This window comes from Pristiophorus japonicus, chromosome 14 (assembly GCF_044704955.1).
Source record: "Pristiophorus japonicus isolate sPriJap1 chromosome 14, sPriJap1.hap1, whole genome shotgun sequence".
NCBI lineage: Eukaryota > Metazoa > Chordata > Chondrichthyes > Pristiophoridae > Pristiophorus > Pristiophorus japonicus.
In genome coordinates this window covers 148,610,273-148,633,852 of record NC_091990.1, presented here as the reverse complement: position 1 = coordinate 148,633,852, position 23,580 = coordinate 148,610,273, and the positions used below count along the sequence as shown (strand labels likewise).

The 23,580-nt window shown below is 47.5% G+C and overlaps 1 protein-coding gene across 3 annotated transcripts in view; it reads left to right on the top strand.

Moving 5' to 3' along the window:
* ext2 (exostosin glycosyltransferase 2) overlaps nt 1-23,580 on the top strand; it is a 192,052-nt gene that overhangs the window by 68,929 nt on the left and 99,543 nt on the right. For all 3 annotated transcript variants that reach the window (XM_070898632.1, XM_070898630.1, XM_070898631.1), the window contains one exon: nt 5,769-5,862. In XM_070898632.1, the coding sequence (XP_070754733.1) occupies nt 5,769-5,862 (94 nt within the window). The remainder of the gene's footprint in view (nt 1-5,768; nt 5,863-23,580) is intronic.

The following is a 23,580-nucleotide window of genomic DNA, read 5'->3' as shown; positions in this document are numbered from 1 at the left end:
TGATGCAATGTGTTATCATTCATCGTGGTCCTTCAAATGAGTCTGTTCCCTGTGCTGTGTGAGCCTACTCATGCCACCCTGCCCCCTCCTCTGCTGCTAACCATTTGTCTGTTCTGTTATATTTTGTAGAACTTGAGGCCAACCTTGACGAGGCTGAAGCCAATGCAGAAGAAGATTCAGACACTGACGAGGAGACATCTTTCAATCTCACCTTCCAGACCAAGAACATGGGAGTAGGGGATGGATGAAGCCCACTGTTGTACTCACTCTGGAGGAGGTGCAGGTGTCGCCCATTGAGATGCCAGGCCCTTTCCTGAGTGGTACGAGTGTTGCGACATTCCATGGTTTCTCACAGTCCGAGGCTGGAGATTCCAGTAGGATACAGCGAGGCACACCCAGGACCCCACCATCCGAGGCTGCGTGTCCCAATGGGATGCAGCGAAGCACACCCAGGGCCCCACAGTCTGAGACTGCGGGTCCCAGTGGGATGCAGCGAGCCACACCCTGGGGGAGGAGGGGAAGGAGAGCTCATCAGTGCTCTCCTGAGGTGTAGGATCTAACGGATGTGGTTCAGATGGTGGCAATGAGTGGGGAGAGCATTGACCTTACACGATCACTCCTGGATACCATCAGTGGGGTGGGTGATGAGGTATCGGGACTGTCGGGAGAAGTAACAACTCTCTCTCTCTCTCTCGAGAAATGGGAACACTGTCCGGGCACATGAGGGAGGGAATGTTGCAGGTAGCTGATACAATATGGGGGCCATGAGGGAGGAAATGTCAGAATTAGCTGCTGCAATAAGGGAACACGCCCAGACCCTGCGGACATTGACAGAATCAACTGCCACTCCCACTCCAATGCCCCGACCAGCCTCTGAAGAGCCCAAGCCGGACCTTTCACGTTACCGCCTGCCCATGCCCCCCCAACAAGAAGTGCGTATTACCCGAGATGTTCGAAAAAATAACTTGGTATCAACCCGAGAAACGCTGCACCACCGCCTGCGGGCAGGGATGGAGTCAACAAGACCAAGCACAGCGGGCGTTCTTAGAATAAGGTGGAGGAGAGATAGGTGCAGTCTTTCTTTGCTGTTGTTGCTATTATTATTGTTGTTACTGTTGTAACTGTTCTCAAATTAAAAGTTTTTTGTAAGTTATGTAAATTTACAAGTTTAAAAGTTTTTAAGTGATAAAGTTTGTAAGTGATCTTAACTGAAAGCTTTAAAGTTTGATACAAGAATATTTTTTATTAAAGTTAAGTACAAACAAGTGTTAAACTTTTGAATAAAATATATTTTAAATTATAACTGAATCATTTCCATTATTTGTCCATTATTAACACAACTTTTTGAACTGAAGATGAATCGTTTCCATTATTTGTTTCATTAACACAACACAACATTACAGAACAGGTCCAAACAGTAAACATGGTCCATTTGGAATAGTTGCCGCCGAGCCTTCAGGCAGCAAAAGCATTCACGATGAGCTGCTGGCACAAGGCTCGAGCAATTGTTGAAGGGGCCGACGGCCCGCCCTCCTCTGCCGTCGTGCTCAGGGTTCAGGTAGTTGCATGCCTTCCTCGTTCTCCTCCTCCTCGTCATCTGCATCGTCCTCCTCATCATCAGCCACTATCACCTCAGGTGGGTCTTCTACTACCAGCTTCTGCTGCCTTATGATGGCTAAGTTATGTAGCATACAGCACACAACAGTGAACTGACCGACAATCTCGGGAGTATTGCAAATAGCCTCCGGAATGGTCCAAGCATCGGAAACACTTTCAAGATGCCAATGGTCCTCTTTATTATGCTGCGCGTCGCAATGTGCGACATGTTGTATTCCTGGTCAGCTTCCGTCCTGGTTACGCATCGGGGTGTCATGAGCCAGGTGGCGAGGCCGTACCCTTTATTTCTCAGCAACCAGTTCTGCCCTCTGGCTGCTGCTGAAACATGGCAGATATAGCGCTCTCACGTAGGATGAACGCATCATGGGTGCTCCCCGGGTATCTTGCATCAATTGACATCATGCGATGCCGGTCGTCACACACGAGCTGCACATTAACTGAGTGGACACCTTGTTTGTTCCTGTACATCTCGGAATCTGCCAAAGGTGCTTGCAAGGAGATGTGGGTACAATCAATGCAGCCCTGTACCTTTGGGAAGCCAGCAATCCTAGAGAAGCCCACAGCCCTTTCACACATTGCTTGGGCAGTCATGGGGAACTTTATGTAGTCATTCCTCCAGGCATATATTGCAGCAGTCACCTGCCGAATACAGATATGTGTTGCATGTTGAGGAATGGCGCACACATCCCCAGTTGTGGCCTGGAATGATCCAGATGCATAGAATGAAAGTGCAGCTGTAACCTTCACTTCAACTGACAAAGCAGTCCTCCTGACGCTTCTTGGTTGCAGGTCTGCTTTTACTAGCTCACAGATCTCGGTTACAACTTCTTTGCAAAAATGCAGCCTTCTCACACAATCTGCATCACTCAGGTGCAGGTATGAATGCCTGTCTCGATATACCCGACGTGGGTAAGCCCTCCTTCCAATCATCCTATGTGCTCTGAGGCTCCTCATGCGATGATATCGAATCAATCTCTGGACTCTGGGGAGGTACCATCGGATTGAAAAGCAGCTAATGTAATGCCTCTGTTTAAAAAAGGGGGCAGGCAAAAGGCAGGTAACTATAGGCTGGTTAGTTTAACATCTGTAGTTGGGAAAATGCTTGAAGCTGTCATTAAGGAAGAAATAGCAGGACATCGAGATAGGAATAGTGCAATCAAGCAGACGCAACATGGATTCATGAAGGGGAAATCATGTTTAACTAATTTACTGGAATTCTTTAAGGATATAACGAGCATGGTGGATAGAGGTGTACCGATGGATGTGGTGTATTTGGATTTCCAAAAGGCATTCGATAAGGTGCCTCACAAAAGGTTACTGCAGAAGATAAAGATACGTGGAGTCAGAGGAAATATATTAGCATGGATAGAGAATTGGCTAACTAACAGAAAGCAGAGTCGGGATAAATGGGTCCTTTTCAGGTTGGCAATTGGTGGTTAGTGGTGTGCCACAGGGATCGGTGCTGGGACCACAACTGTTTACAATATACATAGATGACCTGGAAGAGGGGACAGAATGTAGTGTAACAAAATTTGCAGATGACACAAAGATTAGTAGGAAAGCGGGTTGTGTGGAGAACATAGAGAGGCTGCAAAGAGATTTAGATAGGTTAAGCAAATGGGCTAGTGTCTGGCAGATGGAATACAATGTCGGAAAATGTGAGGTCATCCACCTTGGGGGGGGGGGGGAAAAAAACAGTAAAAGGGAATATTATTTGAATGGGGAGAAATTACAACATGCTGCGGTGCAGAGGGACCTGGGGGTCTTTGTGCATGAATCACAAAAAGTTAGTTTGCAGGTGCAGCAGGTAATCAGGAAGGTGAATGGAATGTTGACCTTCATTCGAGAGGGGTGGAGTACAAAAGCAGGGAGGTCCTGCTGCAACTGTACAGGATATTGGTGAGGCCACACCTGGAGTACTGCGTGCAGTTTTGGTCACCTTACTTAAGGAAGGATATACTAGCTTTGGAGGGGGTGCAGAGACGATTCACTAGGCTGATTCCGGAGATGAGGGGGTTACCTTATGATGATAGATTGAGTAGACTGGGTCTTTACTCGTTGGCGTTCAGAAGGATGAGGGGTGATCTTATAGAAACATTTAAAATAATGAAAGGGATAGACAAGATAGAGGCAGAGAGGTTGTTTCCACTGGTCGGGGAGACTCGAACTTGGGGGCACAGCCTCAAAATATGGGGGAGCCAATTTAAAACCGAGTTGAGAAGGAATTTCTTCTCCCAGAGGGTTGTGAATCTGTGGAATTCTCTGCCCAAGGAAGCAGTTGAGGCTAGCTCATTGAATGTATTCAAATCACAGATAGATAGATTTTTAACCAATAAGGGAATTAAGGGTTATGGGGAGCGGGCGGGTAAGTGGAGCTGAGTCCACGGCCAGATCAGCCATGATCTTGTTGAATGGCGGAGCAGACTCGAGGGGCTGGATGGCCGACTCCTGTTTCTAATTCTTATGTTCTTATGTTCAATCATCTCCTCTGCAGCACCATCAGGCAGAAGGCTTGCACGAGGTATGGCATTGTCAATATTGCCTCCATAATTAAATTGTACCTTTGCAAGAAACTCGAAAGCAAGAAAGCAGGACAAGGAGTTAAAGCTTCTCTGTTCTCTCTCCCCAAGGTTGACTCCTTAGTATGGACCACACCCTGGTCTGCGCAAGTGCAATAGGCTTGCTTAGAACGATAAGCTAGGCATTCAAATGAGGACATTTGGGGCAACAAAGTCTAATGCAATTGTTTAATCTTAGATTTTTTTCCAAAGTAGCACTCCACCACCGACCGAACGTCTCCTCATCGGATCGAGGGTCAGCCGGCAAAATCGCTCCCTCGCCTGGACACGGGCTTGGCAAACATAGGCCCCCCCCACCCCCCCCCCCCAGACTTCTTTTGAAGTCGAGCCCCTGTGTCCGGGCGAAGGAGCGATTCTGCCGGCCAACGCTCCCACCCTCAAGCCCAGTGAGGAGACGTCTGATGGTGGCGTGTTACTTCGGGAAAAGAAAATCTAAAATTAAAGAATTGCATTAGACTTCCATTTTCTCCATTTTAAGTTTGAAAAAATTAAGATTCATGATGCATATTTAATGTCTTGATTCCCTCCAAAACTTTGCATAAAACAATGGTGTCTTTCTGCACCAATTTCTTTTAATGTGCGCTGGTTTTTCTTAAGTGCCCAGATGGGTTTTTTTAACAAGTGGTCACATACGCTGTCCTAGGAAAAATGTAAGTTGGTCAAACTTGCATAAATCTGAAAAACTGGCACATCAGGTTACACCCCCTATGACGCAAAAAAAACCCGAACCTATAAAAATCGTAACTAACTGAGTTATGCTGGTGCAGAATCTTTGGGGAAACTTGGATATTTTAATTTAGGTCAAAAAAAGCGGCGCGGCAAAAAAATGGCGCAGATAACTGGGGAAAATTGAGCCCAAAACTTTAGCCATACATCTGGTGAGGACATGATTGTATCTGGCATGATAGCCCGTGTATTTGAATATCGTAATCTGCTAATGGTCATTGTTTAGTTTCACACAAGAGGAAGTTTTTTCACTGGTAAGCCATGTGCATGACGTGCATGGAATCTCTTCACCATGCTTAAGAATCTGCAAACAAAATTACAAAGAAAGATTACTGAATTTTTAATAGCCTGAAATAGACCTCCTCGTAGGAATAGACTGCACTTACCCCAGAAAATTCAGATACTGGTCAACAAGAGGTCACGGTAGTGTATACAAGTATATTGGTGAAGTATAGCTAGAGAAAACTGTGCATTGCACGCACAGGACTGCTAAGGTTCCTGTTCCTTGTCCGGCTAGGACCACCCTTACCCATTAGAGCTTTGTCGTTCAGACATATCTGGAGCTGAGTGAGAGGATTCCCAGTTCCCAGTGATATTAATGAGTACTTAAGTCCATGCACCTATTCAGGATTTGATGCTTACCCAATATTACACAGATATAAACAGATAATGCTTCATGTGTGAGGATTTGCTTCTTGGCAAGGTACTGCAGTACTGCCGGTTTCTATGCAGTCCTACACCAGCATAAGTCTGTGGCTTCAGAACAGGAAAGAGAAAATTGGGAAAATCCTTCCATATTCAGTTGTATAAATCTAACTTTTATTATCTCTTTTTTTTGTTTTCCAGAGCCTCTGTGGTTATACCTGAAGACAAGCTGTCTGAAATGTACAGTATTTTAAAGATTATTCCTCAGCAGCAAATTGAAGACATGCAAAAACGGGTATGGCAGAGTGAATATATTCTCTAAAGATGACATGACATTTGGATTTGGTTGTACTTGCATATAAATCTTCTTTTATAAGCTACAATATCTCCATTCCAATACCTGGCTGTCCATTTTTATTTATGTGTGTTTATATACAAGAACACGCACACACAAAACAAAGTCAAACTTTATGTATGATAATTGGAAAATGTGCAAGTGCAAAGAGGTGAACAGAATGTATGGGTGTACTAGGGGTTATTAAATTCAATATTTTACCAATTTCCACTGATAAAGTAACAAAAAAAAATTTGGGTGGTGACTAAGTTTAAAAAAAAATATTTCCTCCCAAATTTAAGAATAAAAACAGAAATGTCCTGTTATTTCCTTACAAAGGTGACTCATGCATGTGCCCATCATCCTCTTCTTCAGTATTTTACAGTATGGAATAAGCCTGTTTAATTCCATTTAAGTTTAATTTAAGCTCCTTGTTATTTCGATTTCTAAAGAATTAACTTGTATTTATATAATTCTCTATCACATCCTCGGGATATCCGAAAGGCCTTTACAAGGTTATTCTTTGAAGTGCAGTCACTGTTATTATGTAGGCAAATGAGGCATCAGATATATGCAGAGAAAGATCCCATCAAATCGCACTGGGTAGCCTTGAGGAGGAATTCATAGAATGCATATGGGATTGTTTCTTAGAACAGTATGTTACAGAACCTACAAGGGAGCAAACTATCTTAGATTTGGTCCTGTGTAATGAGACAGGGATAATAAACGATCTCCTAGTAAAAGATCCTCTCGGAATGAGTGATCACAGTATGGTTGAATTTGTAATACAGATTGAGGGTGAGGAAGTAGTGTCTCAAACGAACGTACTATGCTTAAACAAAGGGGACAACAGTGGGATGAGGGCAGAGTTGGCTAAAGTAGACTGGAAACACAGACAAAACGGTGGCACAATTGAGGAACAGTGGAGGACTTTTAAGGAGCTCTTTCATAGTGCTCAACAAAAATGAAAAAGAAGGGTGGTAAGAGAAGAGATAACCAGCCGTGGATAACCAAGGAAATAAAGGAGAGTATCAAATTAAAAACCAATGCGTATAAGGTGGTCAAGGTTAGTGGGAAACTAGAAGATTGAGAAAATTTTAAACAACAGCAAAGAATGACTAAGAAAGCAATAAAGAAAGGAAAGATAGATTACGAAAGTAAACTTGCGCAAAACATAAAAACAGATAGTAAAAGCTTTTACCGATATATAAAAAGGAAAAGAGTGACTAAAGTAAATGTTGGTCCCTTAGAAGATGAGAAGGGGGATTTAATAATGGGAAATGTGGAAATGGCTGAGACCTTAAACAATTATTTTGCTTCGGTCTTCACAGTGGAAGACACAAAAACCATGCCAAAAATTGCTGGTCACGGGAATGTGGGAAGGGAGGACCTTAAGACAATCACTATCACTAGGGGGGTAGTGCTGGAGAGGCTAATGGGACTCAAGGTAGACAAGTCCCCTGATCCGGATGAAATGCATCCCAGGGTATTAAAAGAGATGGCGGAAGTTATAGCAGATGCATTCGTTATAATCTACCAAAATTCTCTGGACTCTGGGGAGGTACCAGCGGATTGGAAAGCAGCTAATGTAATGCCTCTGTTTAAAAAAAGGGGGCAGACAAAAGGCAGGTAACTATAGGCCGGTTAGTTTAACATCTGTAGTGGGGAAAATGCTTGAAGCTATCATTAAGGAAGAAATAGCGGGATGTCTAGATAGGAATAGTGCAATCAAGCAGACGCAACGTGGATTCATGAAGGGGAAATCATGTTTAACTAATTTACTGGAATTCTTTGAGGATATAACGAGCACGGTGGATAGAGGTGTTCCGATGGATGTGGTATATTTAGATTTCCAAAAGGCATTCGATAAAGTGCCACACAAAAGGTTACTGCAGAAGATAAAGGTAGGCGGAGTCAGAGGAAATATATTAGCATGGATAGAGAATTGACTGGCGAAAAGAAAGCAGAGAGTCGGGATAAATGGGTCCTTTTCGGGTTGGAAATCGGTGGTTAGTGGTGTGCCACAGGGATCGGTGCTGGGACCACAACTGTTTACAATATACATAGATGACCTGGAAGAGGGGACAGAGTGTAGTGTAACATAATTTGCAGATGGCACAAAGATTAGTGGGAAAGCAGATTGTGTAGAGGACACAGAGAGGTTGCAAAGAGATTTAGATAGGTTAAGCGAATGGGCTAAGGTTTGGCAGATGGAATACAATGTCGGAAAATGTGAGATCATCCACCTTGGGGGGGAAAAAAAAACAGTAAAAGGGAATATTATTTGAATGGGGAGAAATTACAACATGCTGCGGTGTAGAGGGACCTGGGGGTCCTTGTGCATGAATCCCAAAAAGTTAGTTTGCAGATGCAGCAGGTAATCAGGAAGGCGAATGGAATGTTCGCCTTCATTGTGAGAGGGATGGAGTACAAAAGCAGGGAGGTCCTGCTGCAATTGTACAGGGTATTGGTGAGGCCGCACCTGGAGTACTGTGTGCAGTTTTGGTCACCTTACTTAAGGAAGGATATACTAGCCTTGGAGGAGGTACAGAGACGATTCACTAGGCTGATTCCGGAGATGAGGGGGTTACCTTATGATGATAGATTGAGTAGACTGAGTCTTTACTCGTTGGGAGTTCAGAAGGATGAGGGGTGATCTTATAGAAACATTTAAAATAATGAAAGGGATAGACAAGATAGAGGCAGAGAGGTTGTTTCCACTGGTAGGGGAGACTAGAACTAGGGGGCACAGCCTCAAAATACAGGGGAGCCAATTTAAAACCGAGTTGAGAAGGAATTTATTTTCCCAGAGGGTTGTGAATCTGGAATTCTCTGCCCAAGGAAGCAGTTGAGGCTAGCTCATTGAATGTATTCAAATCACAGATAGATAGATTTTTAACCAACAAGGGAATTAAGGGTTATGGGGAGCAGGCGGGTATGTGGAGCTGAGTCCACGGCCAGATCAGCCATGATCTTGTTGAATGGCGGAGCAGGCTCGAGGGGCTAGATGGCCTACTCCTGTTCATAATTCTTATGTTCTTATAAACAGCAAATGAATCAATGACCAAATAATGTGATTTATTTTTTGCTGATGAGGGAAAAATGTTGGCTACAACCAATGTTCCTTTTAATTTCTTTTGGGTGCGCGGCCCGTACAAAATACCGTGCATGTGTGAATTTTCCTATTTGTAAGCCGGCTGTGCAGAGCACTGCGGCCGCACAGCTTAAAGGGAAGATTGGCTAAGACCATGGGGATCTCCCTGTTCCTCTGAAAGTATTAAGATTGTTTATATCTACCTTAGCTAGCAGATCGGGTCTCAATGTAAGATGGTACCTCTGACAATGCAGCTCGAATCCATAGTCTGTCAAACTTCTGATTCATAGATTAGAGTGCTAGCATTGAGCCAAGCTGACAGTTATCTGCTATTAATACTGAAGTATCAAAACCAGATTCTTAAAATTTACGTTGACACTATATCCTGTTGAGTCTTAAAATGCTCCTGAAAATAGTACAGCAAAGGGTTAAGTAAAGTTTCTTTTTTAAGAGCGCATGGTGTAGAGCCGTTCTCTACCTAAGATTATTCTCTCTTTTTCCTGCAGATCACTAAAGTAAATAAGCCCAGATGGGCATGGGCCCCTCATACTGCTTCATTTGCCAGCTGCGTATCAGTAGTTGTTTGTGTATCTCTGATGGTGCCATAGGCAGCTGGAGTATACCGTTGAGCATCCTTGGAACTGACCACGTCTCCGCTCTGTGAGCAACAGAACTGTCATTTATTGACAGAATTCAAAGCTTGCATCAGTGGGTGTGCGCTGCCCTGTCGGCAGTGTCAGTATCTGAACTCAATCCATAAAGGACTTCTAAAGAGAAGTTTGGAGAATTTTAAATGTTCAGAGATACCTTTGTATTTTTAAGCATGAGTCTGACAGCCATCGGCATGCCTCCTGCAGAAAGCTACAATCGGTTGGTTCTCAGACTGTAAGTCTCAGCTAGTGTTAATAGAAGGTGGTCTGGTTCATGTCCCAGCTAAGATTTACTTCTCGTGTGAAAGTGTCTTCAGTAAAGTAGTATAAACCATTCTTGAAAGTACACTGTGCTATTAGTTTTTATAGCTTCTGATTTGAAGCTCCAGTTTACACCTTATGAAACAAAACATCAATTCCTATCCTAAATGACTTGCGATCAATTGAAAATATTATTACAGGTGCCACTCCGAGAATCCGGAATGTTCCGGACTCCGGTCCAATCGGTGGCAGGGTCGTCCGGAATCCGTAAAATGCTCCGGAAGGGGGGGGGGGCCCTGCCACTGCCCGACCTCGGGCCGCGCCTTGCTGCCGCTCACCTCACCTCGGGGCCTCCTTGCCTCACCGCCTAACGTCAGGCGGCCCCGCCGAGGAGGTCATGAACAACTCAACGGGACCCTGACCTGCCCGACCAGCGACTCGGCGGGGCACTGCCCGACATGAACAGCGCCTCGGCGGGGCCGGCCGACCGACCATCACCACCACCTCGACGGGGCCGGCCGACCAACACCACCACCACCACGGCAGGGCCGGCCGATATCCACCACCTCGGCGGGGCCGGCCGACCATCACCACCACCTCGGCGGGGCCGGCCGACCAACACCACCACCACCACAGCAGGGCCGGCCGATAACCACCACCTCGGCGGGGCCGGCCGACCATCACCACCACCACGGCAGGGCCGGCCGACCATCACCACCACCTCGGCGGGGCCGGCCGACCATCACCACCACCTCGGCGGGGCCGGCCGACCAACACCACCACCACCACGGCAGGGCCGGCCGATAACCACCACCTCGGCGGGGCCGGCCGACCATCACCACCACCACGGCAGGGCCGGCCGACCATCACCACCACCTCGGCGGGGCCAGCCGACCATCACCACCACCTCGGCGGGGCCGGCCGACCATCACCACCACCTCGGCGGGGGCCGGCCGACCATCACCACCACCTCGGCGGGGGCCGGCCGACCATCACCACCACCTCGGCGGGGACCGGCCGACCATCACCATCACCATCACCACCTCGGCGGGGCCGCCCGACCATCACCACCACCTCGGCAGGGCCGGCCAACCATCACCACCTCGGCGGGGGCCGCCCGACCATCACCACCACCTCGGCAGGCCCGGCCAACCACCACCACCTTGGCGGGGGCCGCCCGACCACCACCACCACCAAAACTCGGCGGGGCCGGCCGATAACCACCACCTCGGCGGGGCCGCCCGACCACCACCACCACCACCACCACCTCGGCAGGGTCCCCACCGAGGAGGTGGTCGGGCGGAACCCCGCCGAGGAGCTGTTCGTGTCGGGTGGGGCCCCGCTGAATGGGTGGGCTGGCGAGGAGGCCCTGAGGTAAGAGCAGCGGCGGTTAGGCGAACAGGGCAAATCCAGGAGGCAAAAAGAAAAGGTGAATACAAATGGTAGATTGTAGCGCATTATGGAGCTGTTGTTCCAATTTCTTCTGCAGATCTCGATTGGTTTGAATGCTTTCCTCAAGCTGTTGCCATAGCAATTGAACGGCTGTCCGCTCCATCTGCAAGGCTTGGATGCGGCTGTACAGAAATATAGTAAAGAAGCAGCGTCATGGGAAACAAAAAGAGCAATAACTAAACCGAGCTCCTCATACAGGTACAGCGTTATTCCTCCCCCCCCCCCCCCCCCCACCTTTCTGTCGTTCTGAAATCCGGAAATACCCAAACCTGGGCTCGGGTGTTTCCGGATTCGTGACGTCGGAAAGCACATCGATGGCTCGGAATCCAGAACGGCCTTGGTCCCGAGGGTTCCGGATTTTATGCGCTGCACCTGTACCAAAAATGAATACTTCAAGACATTACTTTGTCTGAAATTATATGAAATACTCAACTTAGAGTCAAATGGCTCAATTTTCCCCAATTATCTGCGCCGTTTTTTTGAGAGTAAATTAGAATCGCCAAGTTTCCCCTAAGTTTCTGCGCTACATAATTCACTTAGGTACGATTTTTTTTAGGCTATGATTTTTTTACCTCATTGGAGGCATAACCTGCCACTTGTGCCAATTCTAACCATTTATGCAACGATTTTTCTTAAGACGGCGTATGTGACCGCATTGAAAAACCTACTGGGCAGTTAACAAAATCAGCTCAGGTAAGAGAATCAGTGCAGCAGATCCAGTTCCACAGCCGGGACAGCAGTGGGAGAGAGGCTGGGAGGGGCATTCCGTCAGGGCTAGGAGCGGCTCCGGCTCTGGGGCAGGGAGGCCTTTTGGCCTAGACTAGAAGTGGCAAGCCAGGCCACATTCACAAGTTAAAACGGGGAAACTTTCAACTTTTTTTTTGGTGTTGGACCCCAAAAAAACAGGCGTAACTGTTGAAATATGCCAAAAAACGGCATTGGGGAAAATTGAGCCCATTGATACTAAAAAGCTGCAGATGCTCGAAATTGAAACGAAAACAGAACAAAGTTGGAAATGCACAGCAGGTCTGTTAGCATCTGTGAAAAGGACCGTTAACTGTTAAGATGCATATCCTTCAGACCTGAAAATAAGAGATATCGGCAGACGTATCAATAGAAAAGTGGGAGGCAAACCAGCACATCTGTGGAATGATGTGGCAGATTATCTCTGAAGTAATAAATGGAAGCATTAAAGAAAAAAGAACCACTAAAGAAGCAAAGATGGTGTGACTCTGGGGAAATTGAGAAAATAGTTCATACCTGATCTAGGTTTTTCATCTCACCAATCTTAGTTTCTCGCATTTTCTTTAAGCTTCTCACTTCCTTAGGTATTTAGATGTCTCTTGTTTCTTTAATGCCTCTCGTTAGTTGGTGGAGATGATTTCATACATCATTCCACTGACGCTTCCTTTCTGTACTTTTGTTTTTTGTACATTTCACCTCACCCCATTGACATGCCTGCCCGTCTCTTATATTACAGTTCTATGACGGGTCTACACCTAAGTCGTTGACTTTGTTGTCTCCACCGATGCTGATTGACCTGCTGTGTATTTCCAGCTCTTCCTATTTAGGCTCAGAAATATTGGGCCAGATTTTGCTCTAGCAGGACATCTAATGACTTCTTCCATTAGTTAGATTTGCCCCTGCACCCTCCAGCTCAAAACATTTTTGTCCACTAATTAGTTGAAAATGCAAGCTGATAAAGGTGCAGCGAGGGAAATGGGGTACCTGGGACCTGAGTGAACAGGGCTGCCAACTGTGTTTATCCTATAACTAATCCGGTTAAAGAATTGGGAAATAAAGAACGGAAGGACTGAGGAAGAAGTGTACATTTAGAGTGGGTAAATTCAATGTCAAATCAGGTACAGAAAATGGAAGAGAGAGGGACAGAAGATTGGATTAAGAGAGAGAGAACATCATCATCATAGGCAGTCCCTCGGAGGAAGACTTGCTTCCACTCTAAGGGCCCAAGTTTCGGGCCGCGCCTAGAACGACGCAGCCCCGACCTGGACACCCGTTTTTCGCGCCACAAAGTGCGCCTAAAAAAAACTTAGATTCTCCGGCTCCCTGCTGGTCGGGTGCGGCGCAGCACGAGCTGTGAGGGGCGGAGCTAGGTCCCTAGGCGCTGAAAACAGTGCCGGGACCTCTGCACATGCACGCTACAGTGAGCGCGCATGTGCAGTAGCTCCAGGCGCCCAAAACTGTGTGGGAGGGGCCCGAAGCACGCAGCCCCTAGCCCTGGCCGAATGGCCTCACTGGGGCTGCGTGCATAAGGCTGCCTCACACGCCCAGCTCCTGCTTCCTCCCGACCCGACTCGACTCCCGCTCCCCACCGCCCCCGGACCGGACCCGACACCGACCCGGCTCCCGCTTCCCTCCCTGCCCCCGGACTGGACTGGACCCGACCCGCGCTCTTCCCGCCCCCCCACCCGACCTGACCTCCCTCCCTCCGACCCCGACCCGCGCTCCCACCGACCCGTCCCGCGCTCCCACCGACCCGACCCCGGACCCGACCCCCCCCCCCCCCCAACGCCACCTATCTGTAAATCTGGTGCTGGGGACGGGCCCTGCCCGAAGTCTTGGGCCGGGCCCGGCCGGGCCGAGTCCGGCCCATTTAGCCTCACCCCCCCCCTTCTCCTTTCTTTCTCCTCCCCCCCCCTTCTCCGTTCCTTCTCCTCCCCCCCCTTCTCCTTTCCTTCTCCTCCCCCCCCTTTCCCCTTCTCCTCCCCCCTTCCCCTTCTCCTCCCCCTTCCCCTTCTCCTCCCCCCTTCCCCTCTCCTCCCCCCTTCCCCTTCTCCTCCCCCCCTTCCCCTTCTCCTCCCCCCTTCCCCTTCTCCTCCCCACCTTCCCCTTCTCCTCCCCCCCTTCCCCTTCTCCTCCCCCCCTTCCCCTTCTCCTCCCCCCCTTCCCCTTCTCCTCCTCCTCCCCCTTCTCCTCCCCCCTTCCCCTTCTCCTCCCCCCCTTCCCCTTCTCCTCCCCCCTTCCCCTTCTCCTCCCCCCCTTCCCCTTCTCCTCCCCCCACTTCCCCTTCTCCTCCCCCCACTTCCCCTTCTCCTCCCCCCACTTCCCCTTCTCCTCCCCCCACTTCCCCTTCTCCTCCCCCCACTTCCCCTTCTCCTCCCCCCACTTCCCCTTCTCCTCCCCCACTTCCCCTTCTCCTCCCCCCACTTCCCCTTCTCCTCCCCCCACTTCCCCTTCTCCTCCCCCCACTTCCCCTTCTCCCCCCCACTTCCCCTTCTCCCCCCCCCCCACTTCCCCTTCTCCCCCCCCCCCACTTCCCCTTCTCCTCCCCCCACTTCCCCTTCTCCTCCCCCCACTTCCCCTTCTCCTCCCCCCACTTCCCCTTCTCCTCCCCCCACTTCCCCTTCTCCTCCCCCCACTTCCCCTTCTCCTCCCCCCACTTCCCCTTCTCCTCCCCCCACTTCCCCTTCTCCTCCCCCCACTTCCCCTTCTCCTCCCCCCACTTCCCCTTCTCCTCCCCCCACTTCCCCTTCTCCTCCCCCCACTTCCCCTTCTCCTCCCCCACTTCCCCTTCTCCTCCCCCCACTTCCCCTTCTCCTCCCCCCACTTCCCCTTCTCCTCCCCCCACTTCCCCTTCTCCTCCCCCCACTTCCCCTTCTCCTCCCCCCACTTCCCCTTCTCCTCCCCCCACTTCCCCTTCTCCTCCCCCCACTTCCCCTTCTCCTCCCCCCACTTCCCCTTCTCCTCCCCCCACTTCCCCTTCTCCTCCCCCCACTTCCCCTTCTCCTCCCCCCACTTCCCCTTCTCCTCCCCCCACTTCCCCTTCTCCTCCCCCCACTTCCCCTTCTCCTCCCCCCACTTCCCCTTCTCCTCCCCCCACTTCCCCTTCTCCTCCCCCCACTTCCCCTTCTCCTCCCCCCACTTCCCCTTCTCCTCCCCCCACTTCCCCTTCTCCTCCCCCCACTTCCCCTTCTCCTCCCCCCACTTCCCCTTCTCCTCCCCCCACTTCCCCTTCTCCTCCCCCCACTTCCCCTTCTCCTCCCCCCACTTCCCCTTCTCCTCCCCCCACTTCCCCTTCTCCTCCCCCCACTTCCCCTTCTCCTCCCCCCACTTCCCCTTCTCCTCCCCCCACTTCCCCTTCTCCTCCCCCCACTTCCCCTTCTCCTCCCCCCACTTCCCCTTCTCCTCCCCCCACTTCCCCTTCTCCTCCCCCCACTTCCCCTTCCCCTCCCCCCACTTCCCCTTCCCCTCCCCCCACTTCCCCTTCCCCTCCCCCCACTTCCCCTTCTCCTCCCCCCACTTCCCCTTCTCCTCCCCCCACTTCCCCTTCTCCTCCCCCCACTTCCCCTTCTCCTCCCCCCACTTCCCCTTCTCCTCCCCCCACTTCCCCTTCTCCTCCCCCCACTTCCCCTTCTCCTCCCCCCACTTCCCCTTCTCCTCCCCCCACTTCCCCTTCTCCTCCCCCCACTTCCCCTTCTCCTCCCCCCACTTCCCCTTCTCCTCCCCCCACTTCCCCTTCTCCTCCCCCCACTTCCCCTTCTCCTCCCCCCACTTCCCCTTCTCCTCCCCCCACTTCCCCTTCTCCTCCCCCCACTTCCCCTTCTCCTCCCCCCACTTCCCCTTCTCCTCCCCCCACTTCCCCTTCCCCTCCCCCCACTTCCCCTTCCCCTCCCCCCACTTCCCCTTCCCCTCCCCCCACTTCCCCTTCCCCTCCCCCCACTTCCCCTTCCCCTCCCCCCACTTCCCCTTCCCCTCCCCCCACTTCCCCTTCCCCTCCCCCCACTTCCCCTTCCCCTCCCCCCACTTCCCCTTCCCCTCCCCCCACTTCCCCTTCCCCTCCCCCCACTTCCCCTTCCCCTTCTCCCCTATCCCTCCCTCCCCCTACCCCCCTCCTCCCCTTCCGCTCGCTGTCAGAAACACAGACACTGACAGACAGAGAGTGAGAGACACACACACACAGACAGAGAGATAAGACACTGACACTGGGGAGGGGGGGGGGCATCCCAGCACGCTGTTGGAGGGCTCCTGGTGCTGCAGTCGGTAAGTAGAAAATGTTTTATTTATTGATTTTTAAAAAATTATTTCTTCTTAATTTTTTTTGATTTTTTTTGATTGATTTATTGATGTTTTTATCATTTATTATTGATGATGGCCCTTTATTTGTAAAACTGAAATGTTTAATGTTTGTAAACTTCCCATTAACCCCCCCCCCCCATTCCCTACGCATGATTTGTAACCTATGCCTGATTTTCTAAAGTGTAGACAAGGTTTTTTCGAGCGTACGAAAATCTTCACTTACTCCATTCTAAGTTAGTTTGGAGTAAGTTTTCACTGCAGAAACTTTGAAAACAGGCGTAAGTGGCCGGACACGCCCCCTTTTGGGAAAAAAAATTCTGTTCCAAAGTGAAACTGTTCTAACTGACTAGAACTGGAGCAAACTAAATGCCGAGAATTTGAATTTCTAAGATACTCCGTTCTACACCAGTTGCTCCAAAAAATCAGGAGCAACTGAGGCCGAAACTTGGGCCCTAAAAATGGCTGAACAGTGGGACAGATAGTCATTGAGGGAAAGGGTGGGTGGAACTGGTTTGCCGCACGCTCTTTCCACTGCCTGCGCTTGATTTCTGCATGCTCTTGGCAATGAGACTCGAGGTGCTCAGCGCCCTCCCGGATGCTCCACTTAGGGCGGTCTTTGGCCAGAGACTCCCAGTTGTCAGTGGGGATGTTGCACTTTATCAAGAAGGCTTTAAGGATGATCTTGTATCGTTTCCCCTGCCCACCTTTGGCTCGTTTGCCGTGAAGGAGTTCCGAGTAGAGCGCTTGCTTTGGGAATCTCGTGTCTGGCATGCGAACAATGTGGCCTGCCCAGCGGAGCTGATCGAGTGTGGTCAGTGCTTCAATGCTGGGGATGTTGGCCTGGATGAGGATGCTAATGTTGGTGCGTCTGCCCTCCCAGGGGTTTTGTAGGATCTTGCGGAGACATCGTTGGTGGTATTTGTCCAGCGACTTGAGGTGTCTACTGTACATGGTCCATGTGTCTCAGCCATACAGGAGGGCGGGTATTACTACAGCCCTGTAGACCACAAGCTTGGTGGTAATTTGAGGGTCCGGTCCTCGAACATTTTTCCTCCGGCAGCTGAAAGCTACACTGGCGCACTGGAGGCGGTGTTGAATCTCGTCATCAATGTCTGCTCTTGTTGATAAGAGGCTCCCGAGGTATGGGAAATGGTCCATATTGTCCAGAGTCCATGCGATGAGAGAGAACAAAGAGACAAATGAAAAGATAAAAAGTTTTACGTTTGAAGTTTAACATTTTTTAAATCTCCAACAACTTGAACAGCAACTTTTTGGATATTTGCGTTTAACCGCGTATCTGCCTGATGTACCATTTATGCATAATTAATGTAATTAATTATTAGCCTCGCCGTTATTTTGACAGCACAATCCGGCCCATTGATGTCTGCTGTTCTGTGCTGGTTTTGCATGCAGTTTGAGAGGAAAGAGAAGAAAAATAAGCTATTGTAACTAATTGATCACCTGGTTCTTTAGTATTCCTTTGAGTAGGTGTTTGAAATAGATGATTACAAGTCCTAATAAAGGGAGATTCCACTGTTTCCCATAGTTGAACATTTCAGTTGAACCTTCGCTTCATTACACACTAGACAAAAATGAGTGTACTATAGTATAGGCTTGTTTCTGAGATTTATTTTTAAATGGCATTTTCCATCTTTTAGCATTTTTTATGCCAATTACTGCCTCTGACCACCAAAGGAGGTGTATAATCTGTACTAAGTCCTCCAAGAGGAGCATAGCCCGAGAGAACAGCCTGGATAACCCATTTTTGCTGTAGGAAGATTCTCATTTCTCCTCTTTCTTCTTCCTATTTTGGTTTTACGCTGCATTGTATCAGGAACTTTTGATTTCTTTGGCAAGAATTACAACTACAGACATCATTGTATGATGTTTAGATCTGGAAAATGCACATCCCCCCCCCCCGCCCCTAAATAGCAGTTAAATTAACCTCATCTGTGGGAGTCGAGATTCACGTGTGTGTATTCTGTAATATCTGCAACAAGGATAAGATTTCTTTTGCTCTTGGGGAGGCTGCAAAAGTCTAGTTAGGAGATGGATTATATCCTTATGTCCCTTTGTTTAAAAAATCTTGGTGTGAGGGACCAGCTGGAGTGTGAGATCAAATAGCTAGAACCTCCTCTATCACTTAACGTAGCCAGAAGTTTTTAGTAGCGATTTTAAAACACAATGGAATGAACTGAAATACTTCAATTTATAACTGCAGAAGTATATTTTTGAGTGTAGGGTCAAGAGATTAACCGGTTGTTGATTTGTAGAATTTGTAGGTATCCTTTTCAATGCTACAATACAGTAATTACAGTTTACTGGATATGCTCTACTACAGAATAATTGGTACCACATTGGCTCAGCTTGGCCTATGTGGGCAACAGATGCATAGGTGTTTGATAACTGCACATTTGGTGCATTGCCTCCTTTTAAGGTTGTCCATCTGTTTTTAATCTTTGAAGCAATATTATTGGTGTGCTTGAGAAACTCATTTCTGCATGTATGAATAATATATTTCAGCGCCGTGGCTCTTTTGATTCAAGAAGACCTAGCATTGTACAAATTGTACATTTGGGACACGTTTGCTAGCCCCAGAAAGACTTTGAACGCTACAAAAGTCTGAGCTGCTAAACCTACCAATTGAATAGAACAGATGTCTGCTATTGACTTTAGACTATGAAACAGAACTGAGCTATATACATAGAATGATATAGAATTTACAGCACAGAAACAGGCCTTTCGGTCCAATTGTGCTGCTGTTTATGCTCCACATGAGCCCCCTCCCACCCTACAACATCTAATGTTATCACCACATTCTTCTGTTCCTTTTCCCCTCATGTACTTATCCAGCTTCCCCTAAACTATGCTGAACTTTGCGGATTACATCAACTCGGGGGTTATAGACAATACTGAGGAAGACCGCAACAAAACTCTAGGACTCAAGAAACGCAGAATGGGCGTGCATCTGGCAAATTAACATATAATTTCCTGTTACAATTTATGGTTTTTCTATCATTATTTTATTATTTTCTCTTTCAATGGTTTCATAGTAGTTCACATGAGTAGATCTTATCCTTTACAGTGCTACTGTACCTTTTGTAATTTTCCCTTGCAGAGCTGTGTGACAGTCATAACTTGCATTTATATCATATTTTCAATGTAGGAAAAACATCCCAAGCACTTCACAGGTAAGTAATAAGACAAACATTTACGCTGAGCCAAAGAATGAGATATTGAGACAGGTGACTCAAAGCTTGGTCAGAGGTCAATTTTAAGGAGGATCTTAAAGGAGAAGACAGAGAAATTAAGACACTGAGAGATTCAGGGAAGGAATTTAGGGCCTGGACAGCTGACGTCATGGCTGCAGTGGTGGAGTAAAGGGAATGGGGGATGCACAGGAGTCCAGAGGAGACAGATTCAAGGTGATTGACAAAAGAACCAAAGGCAACATGAGGAAAAACTTTTACGCAGCGAGTGGTTAGGATCTGGGATGCACTGCCTGAAAGGGTGGTGGAGGCAGATTCAATCATGGGTTTCAAAAGGGAATTGGATAAGTAACTGAAAGAAAAAAGATTGCAGAGCTACAGGAAAAAGGCAGGGGAGTGGGACGAGCTGAAGTGTTCTTACAGATAGCTGGCATGGGCTCAACGGGCCAAATAGCCTCCTGTGCTTATAACCATTCTATGAAAGCAGAGATTTCTGAGAAGTATAGAAGTAGAGGATATACAAAGATAGGAAGGCATGAGGTTTTGGAGGGATTTGAACATGAGCATTTTAAAATTGAGGTGTTGATGGACTGGAGCCAATGTAGGTCAGCGAGCATGGGGGTGATGCGTGAGCGGGGCTTGGTGCCGGATAGAATAATTGCAGCAGAGTTTTGGATAACTTCATGTTAATGGAAAATGGAAGATGGGACGCTGGCCAAGAGAGCATTGGAATAGGTGAGTGGAAGTGGCAGAAGCATGGATGAGGGTTTCAGTAGCAAATAAGCTGAGGCAGGGGTGCAGGCAGACGATGTTATGGAGATGAAAGTGAGCCGTATTTGTGATGGAGAGGATATGATGTCAGAAACTTAGGGTGAAATAGGACACCATGGTTGCGAACAATCTGATTCCGCCTGAGACAGTGGCCAGAGAGGGGGATGGAATTGGTGGCTAGGCAGCAGTTTGTGGTGGGGGCTGAAGACAATGTCGGGAGAAACCCAGAGAGTTGTGTGGATGTAGAATTCACTTCCAGGCTTGGTGGTTGAGGTAAAAATGATTCAATCTTAGATTGAATTGGTGGATGAAGAAAAAGCGATCTAGAAACAGGGTAGATAAATGTGATTGGAACTATTTGTTCTCATGAAGGATAAACAGCAAGGCAGACTATTTGACTGAATGGCCTGTTGGCGTGTTGTAACTTGTATGTATTTCTATGTACAGTACTTGGGGTTCACCATGGCAATTTGTGTCGCATGACAACGGGCAGAATATTTCCAAATGGCAAGTAGTGAAGCGCAAGAGATGAAAATAATATCATTTTTTTTAAAGCACCTTTTTATTTCAAGGTTTAAGACACTAAATGTTGTGGGTGACTGGTGGGAGTATTTTTATGTGTTGCTTACAGGGTGGATATCCTGTCACAAATACAATTTTTTTTTCACGCATTTAAGCATTTGAAAAAAATTGGAAAGGTTGTAAAATGCTTTAATTTGTAAATAATCACTCGCTGGACTCTTGATTTTGCTGACAGGTGATTGAAGGAACAGAAGCCTAGGACTTCTGCAATGAAGGATTTAAAATGCTGCCACCAGTCCTCTAAATCAGTTCAAAGCAGACAAACCAGTCCAATTTGCTTGTGGTGTGATAGTACAAAACAGATCCTCCAAAAGCTCCTTGTTAAATGCTATGGGGATCACTGTGTAGACAAAGATATTGATAGAATTTTAATTGCAGATCTGCACAATAGTAGCATCTAAACTTTGACTACCAAGAGGAACCCCTACCTTAGATCTCGCAGACATTTATGACAGTGAAAACTATCCGTATCAGTGCTTACATTAATTCCTTGGCTTTTAACTATGTTTCTAGTGAATCAATTTTGTAGCTATCGGAATCATAGTGTTGGCAAACAGAACAAAGCAAAATAGGAATGACTGCACTTTGTTGAAATTAGCTACCTTCAATGGATACTTTAATCACAAAAGCGTAGAAAGGAATAGCACAAATCCAGGGTGGTGAATGGCTGAAGAAAGTTATGAGAGCAAGATTAAAGGGCCATTTCTCTGGTGAAGATGAAAGAAGTGAATGGGAATAAAGATTTCTGGGGGTAAAAATGGGACCTCACACCAAGTGTAAAACAGGTGCAACGAGGGCCAGTTTCGGGGAACAACATCCTGTGTCAAAGGACACCGCAAAGACGGTCGGCCCAGCCCTGGTGAACAGTTATTGTTTTAGGTCCCCTTTGCGAAATTGGAATGCAATGAGTGCCGTATGAGCCAGGCCTGCTCTGCTTGGGATTCTTTAGCGGCCGTGCAGCCTAAGCAGCGGCCCTGAACAAAAAGCAATAAAAAAAAAACATTTTTAAATTATTTTGTGTGGAGTCAGGAGGAACTAAAGTGTTCTCCTGACTCCACAGGACCCGTGATCATTTCACCCTGTTGTTGCTCCACCCCTCCCTCCCGGGCCTCACCTTTGGGCTACTGCTAGCAAGGCAACTGGCCTAACATTCATATTTTTAAAATGGGCAAGCTGCCTGTGGAAGTGTGACTGGCACTGGCAGTTCACCCACGTAATGTTAATGAGGCCTGAGGCTCAATTGCCAGCTGAGGCCCAATTGCAGGCTGGCCTTGGGCCTCCCAGTTGGGCCATGTGTGGTGCCCATTTCAGGCTGTATATGGGCCTAATAGAATTTCCATCCCCTGACCTTAAATAATTGCCATCTGGCTGTTCTATGAGCTTATACTAATTTTAAACACTTTACAAAAGTAAATTACACATGTTAGCAGTATAAAGTCTACTTGCAGTCACTTGTCTTCTCTAAACTTTGTCTTGTTATTTATAAATTCTGAGGGCCCTGAAATTACACTGTTAAAATTTCATCTGAAATTCCTATTATTTTAGCAAAGGTGTTAACTCATTTATTTAAAAATAATTAATCTTGCTTTTACAATGGCAGACAGGAATTTGGTGATTTACATGCCAATATCTGACAGCATAATTTCAGAACAAAATTGTTGAATCTTCAACCTCTACTGTATTTTGGCTAGCAATAGTCCTAAACACTTGGCTGGTTCACACCAAACTAACTTTGTCGTCCACTACAGACACAGGACAGTAAACACGATCAGTGAGATGCAATGTATTTTTTTTTAACACTGTTTTCTAAGAATTACTTTTCATTCTAGGAATTATATTGCCATTACAACGGCCTCTATTTTGGCATTATTTCATTTTATGTATGAATAGTAATATCGGGTTCTAAATTAGTTTGCAGATTCTTCAGATCAGAGTTCTAAATTTGATATGAAGTACGAATGAACTCTGACTCCTTGTGCTTATGGCCACTTCTAACCTCCAATCAATCTTTCTTTCCCACCCTTTCTTATCTCCCTCATTTGATTGATAATAGTACGGTCAGTGCTCTTCTGAACTTTCCTCTTCATCCTGATACTCCCCTCTCTTCATCCTGATACTCCCCTCTCTTCATCCTGATACTCGAACTATTCCATCCGACACGTGCTTCCTCCTCCTTGCGTCCTCAGCTGTGAGAAATCAAGACTCCTTACACTATCTCTTACTCTTAACTCATTCTTTCCCAGCATCTCAAAACTGGAACTCCCTTATCTCCCTTGGTCTTTCCTGTATTCTTATCATCTAATCACTGCATTTTGACTTGCCTCACCTTTTTCTCTCTCGCAATTTTCAACCTTGGTGGTGTCCTGCACTACTTGGCTTTGTCATGGAGTTGAATGTAATGGTCTCACAGAATTGACCCAAAGGTTACTGTGATCACAAAAATCCAAAGAATTTGTACTGAGGTTATTATAGGGCAAGATTTAAGCCTCCAAGCCTCTCGATGGACTGATGCATGCTGCAGCAAATTTGATTCAGCAAATGACTGTTAATTCTACTTTTGCAATTTAGCAAACTTTACAGAGCTCAAGGTAAAGACATAAGGACAGAGAAAAACACAGACCGA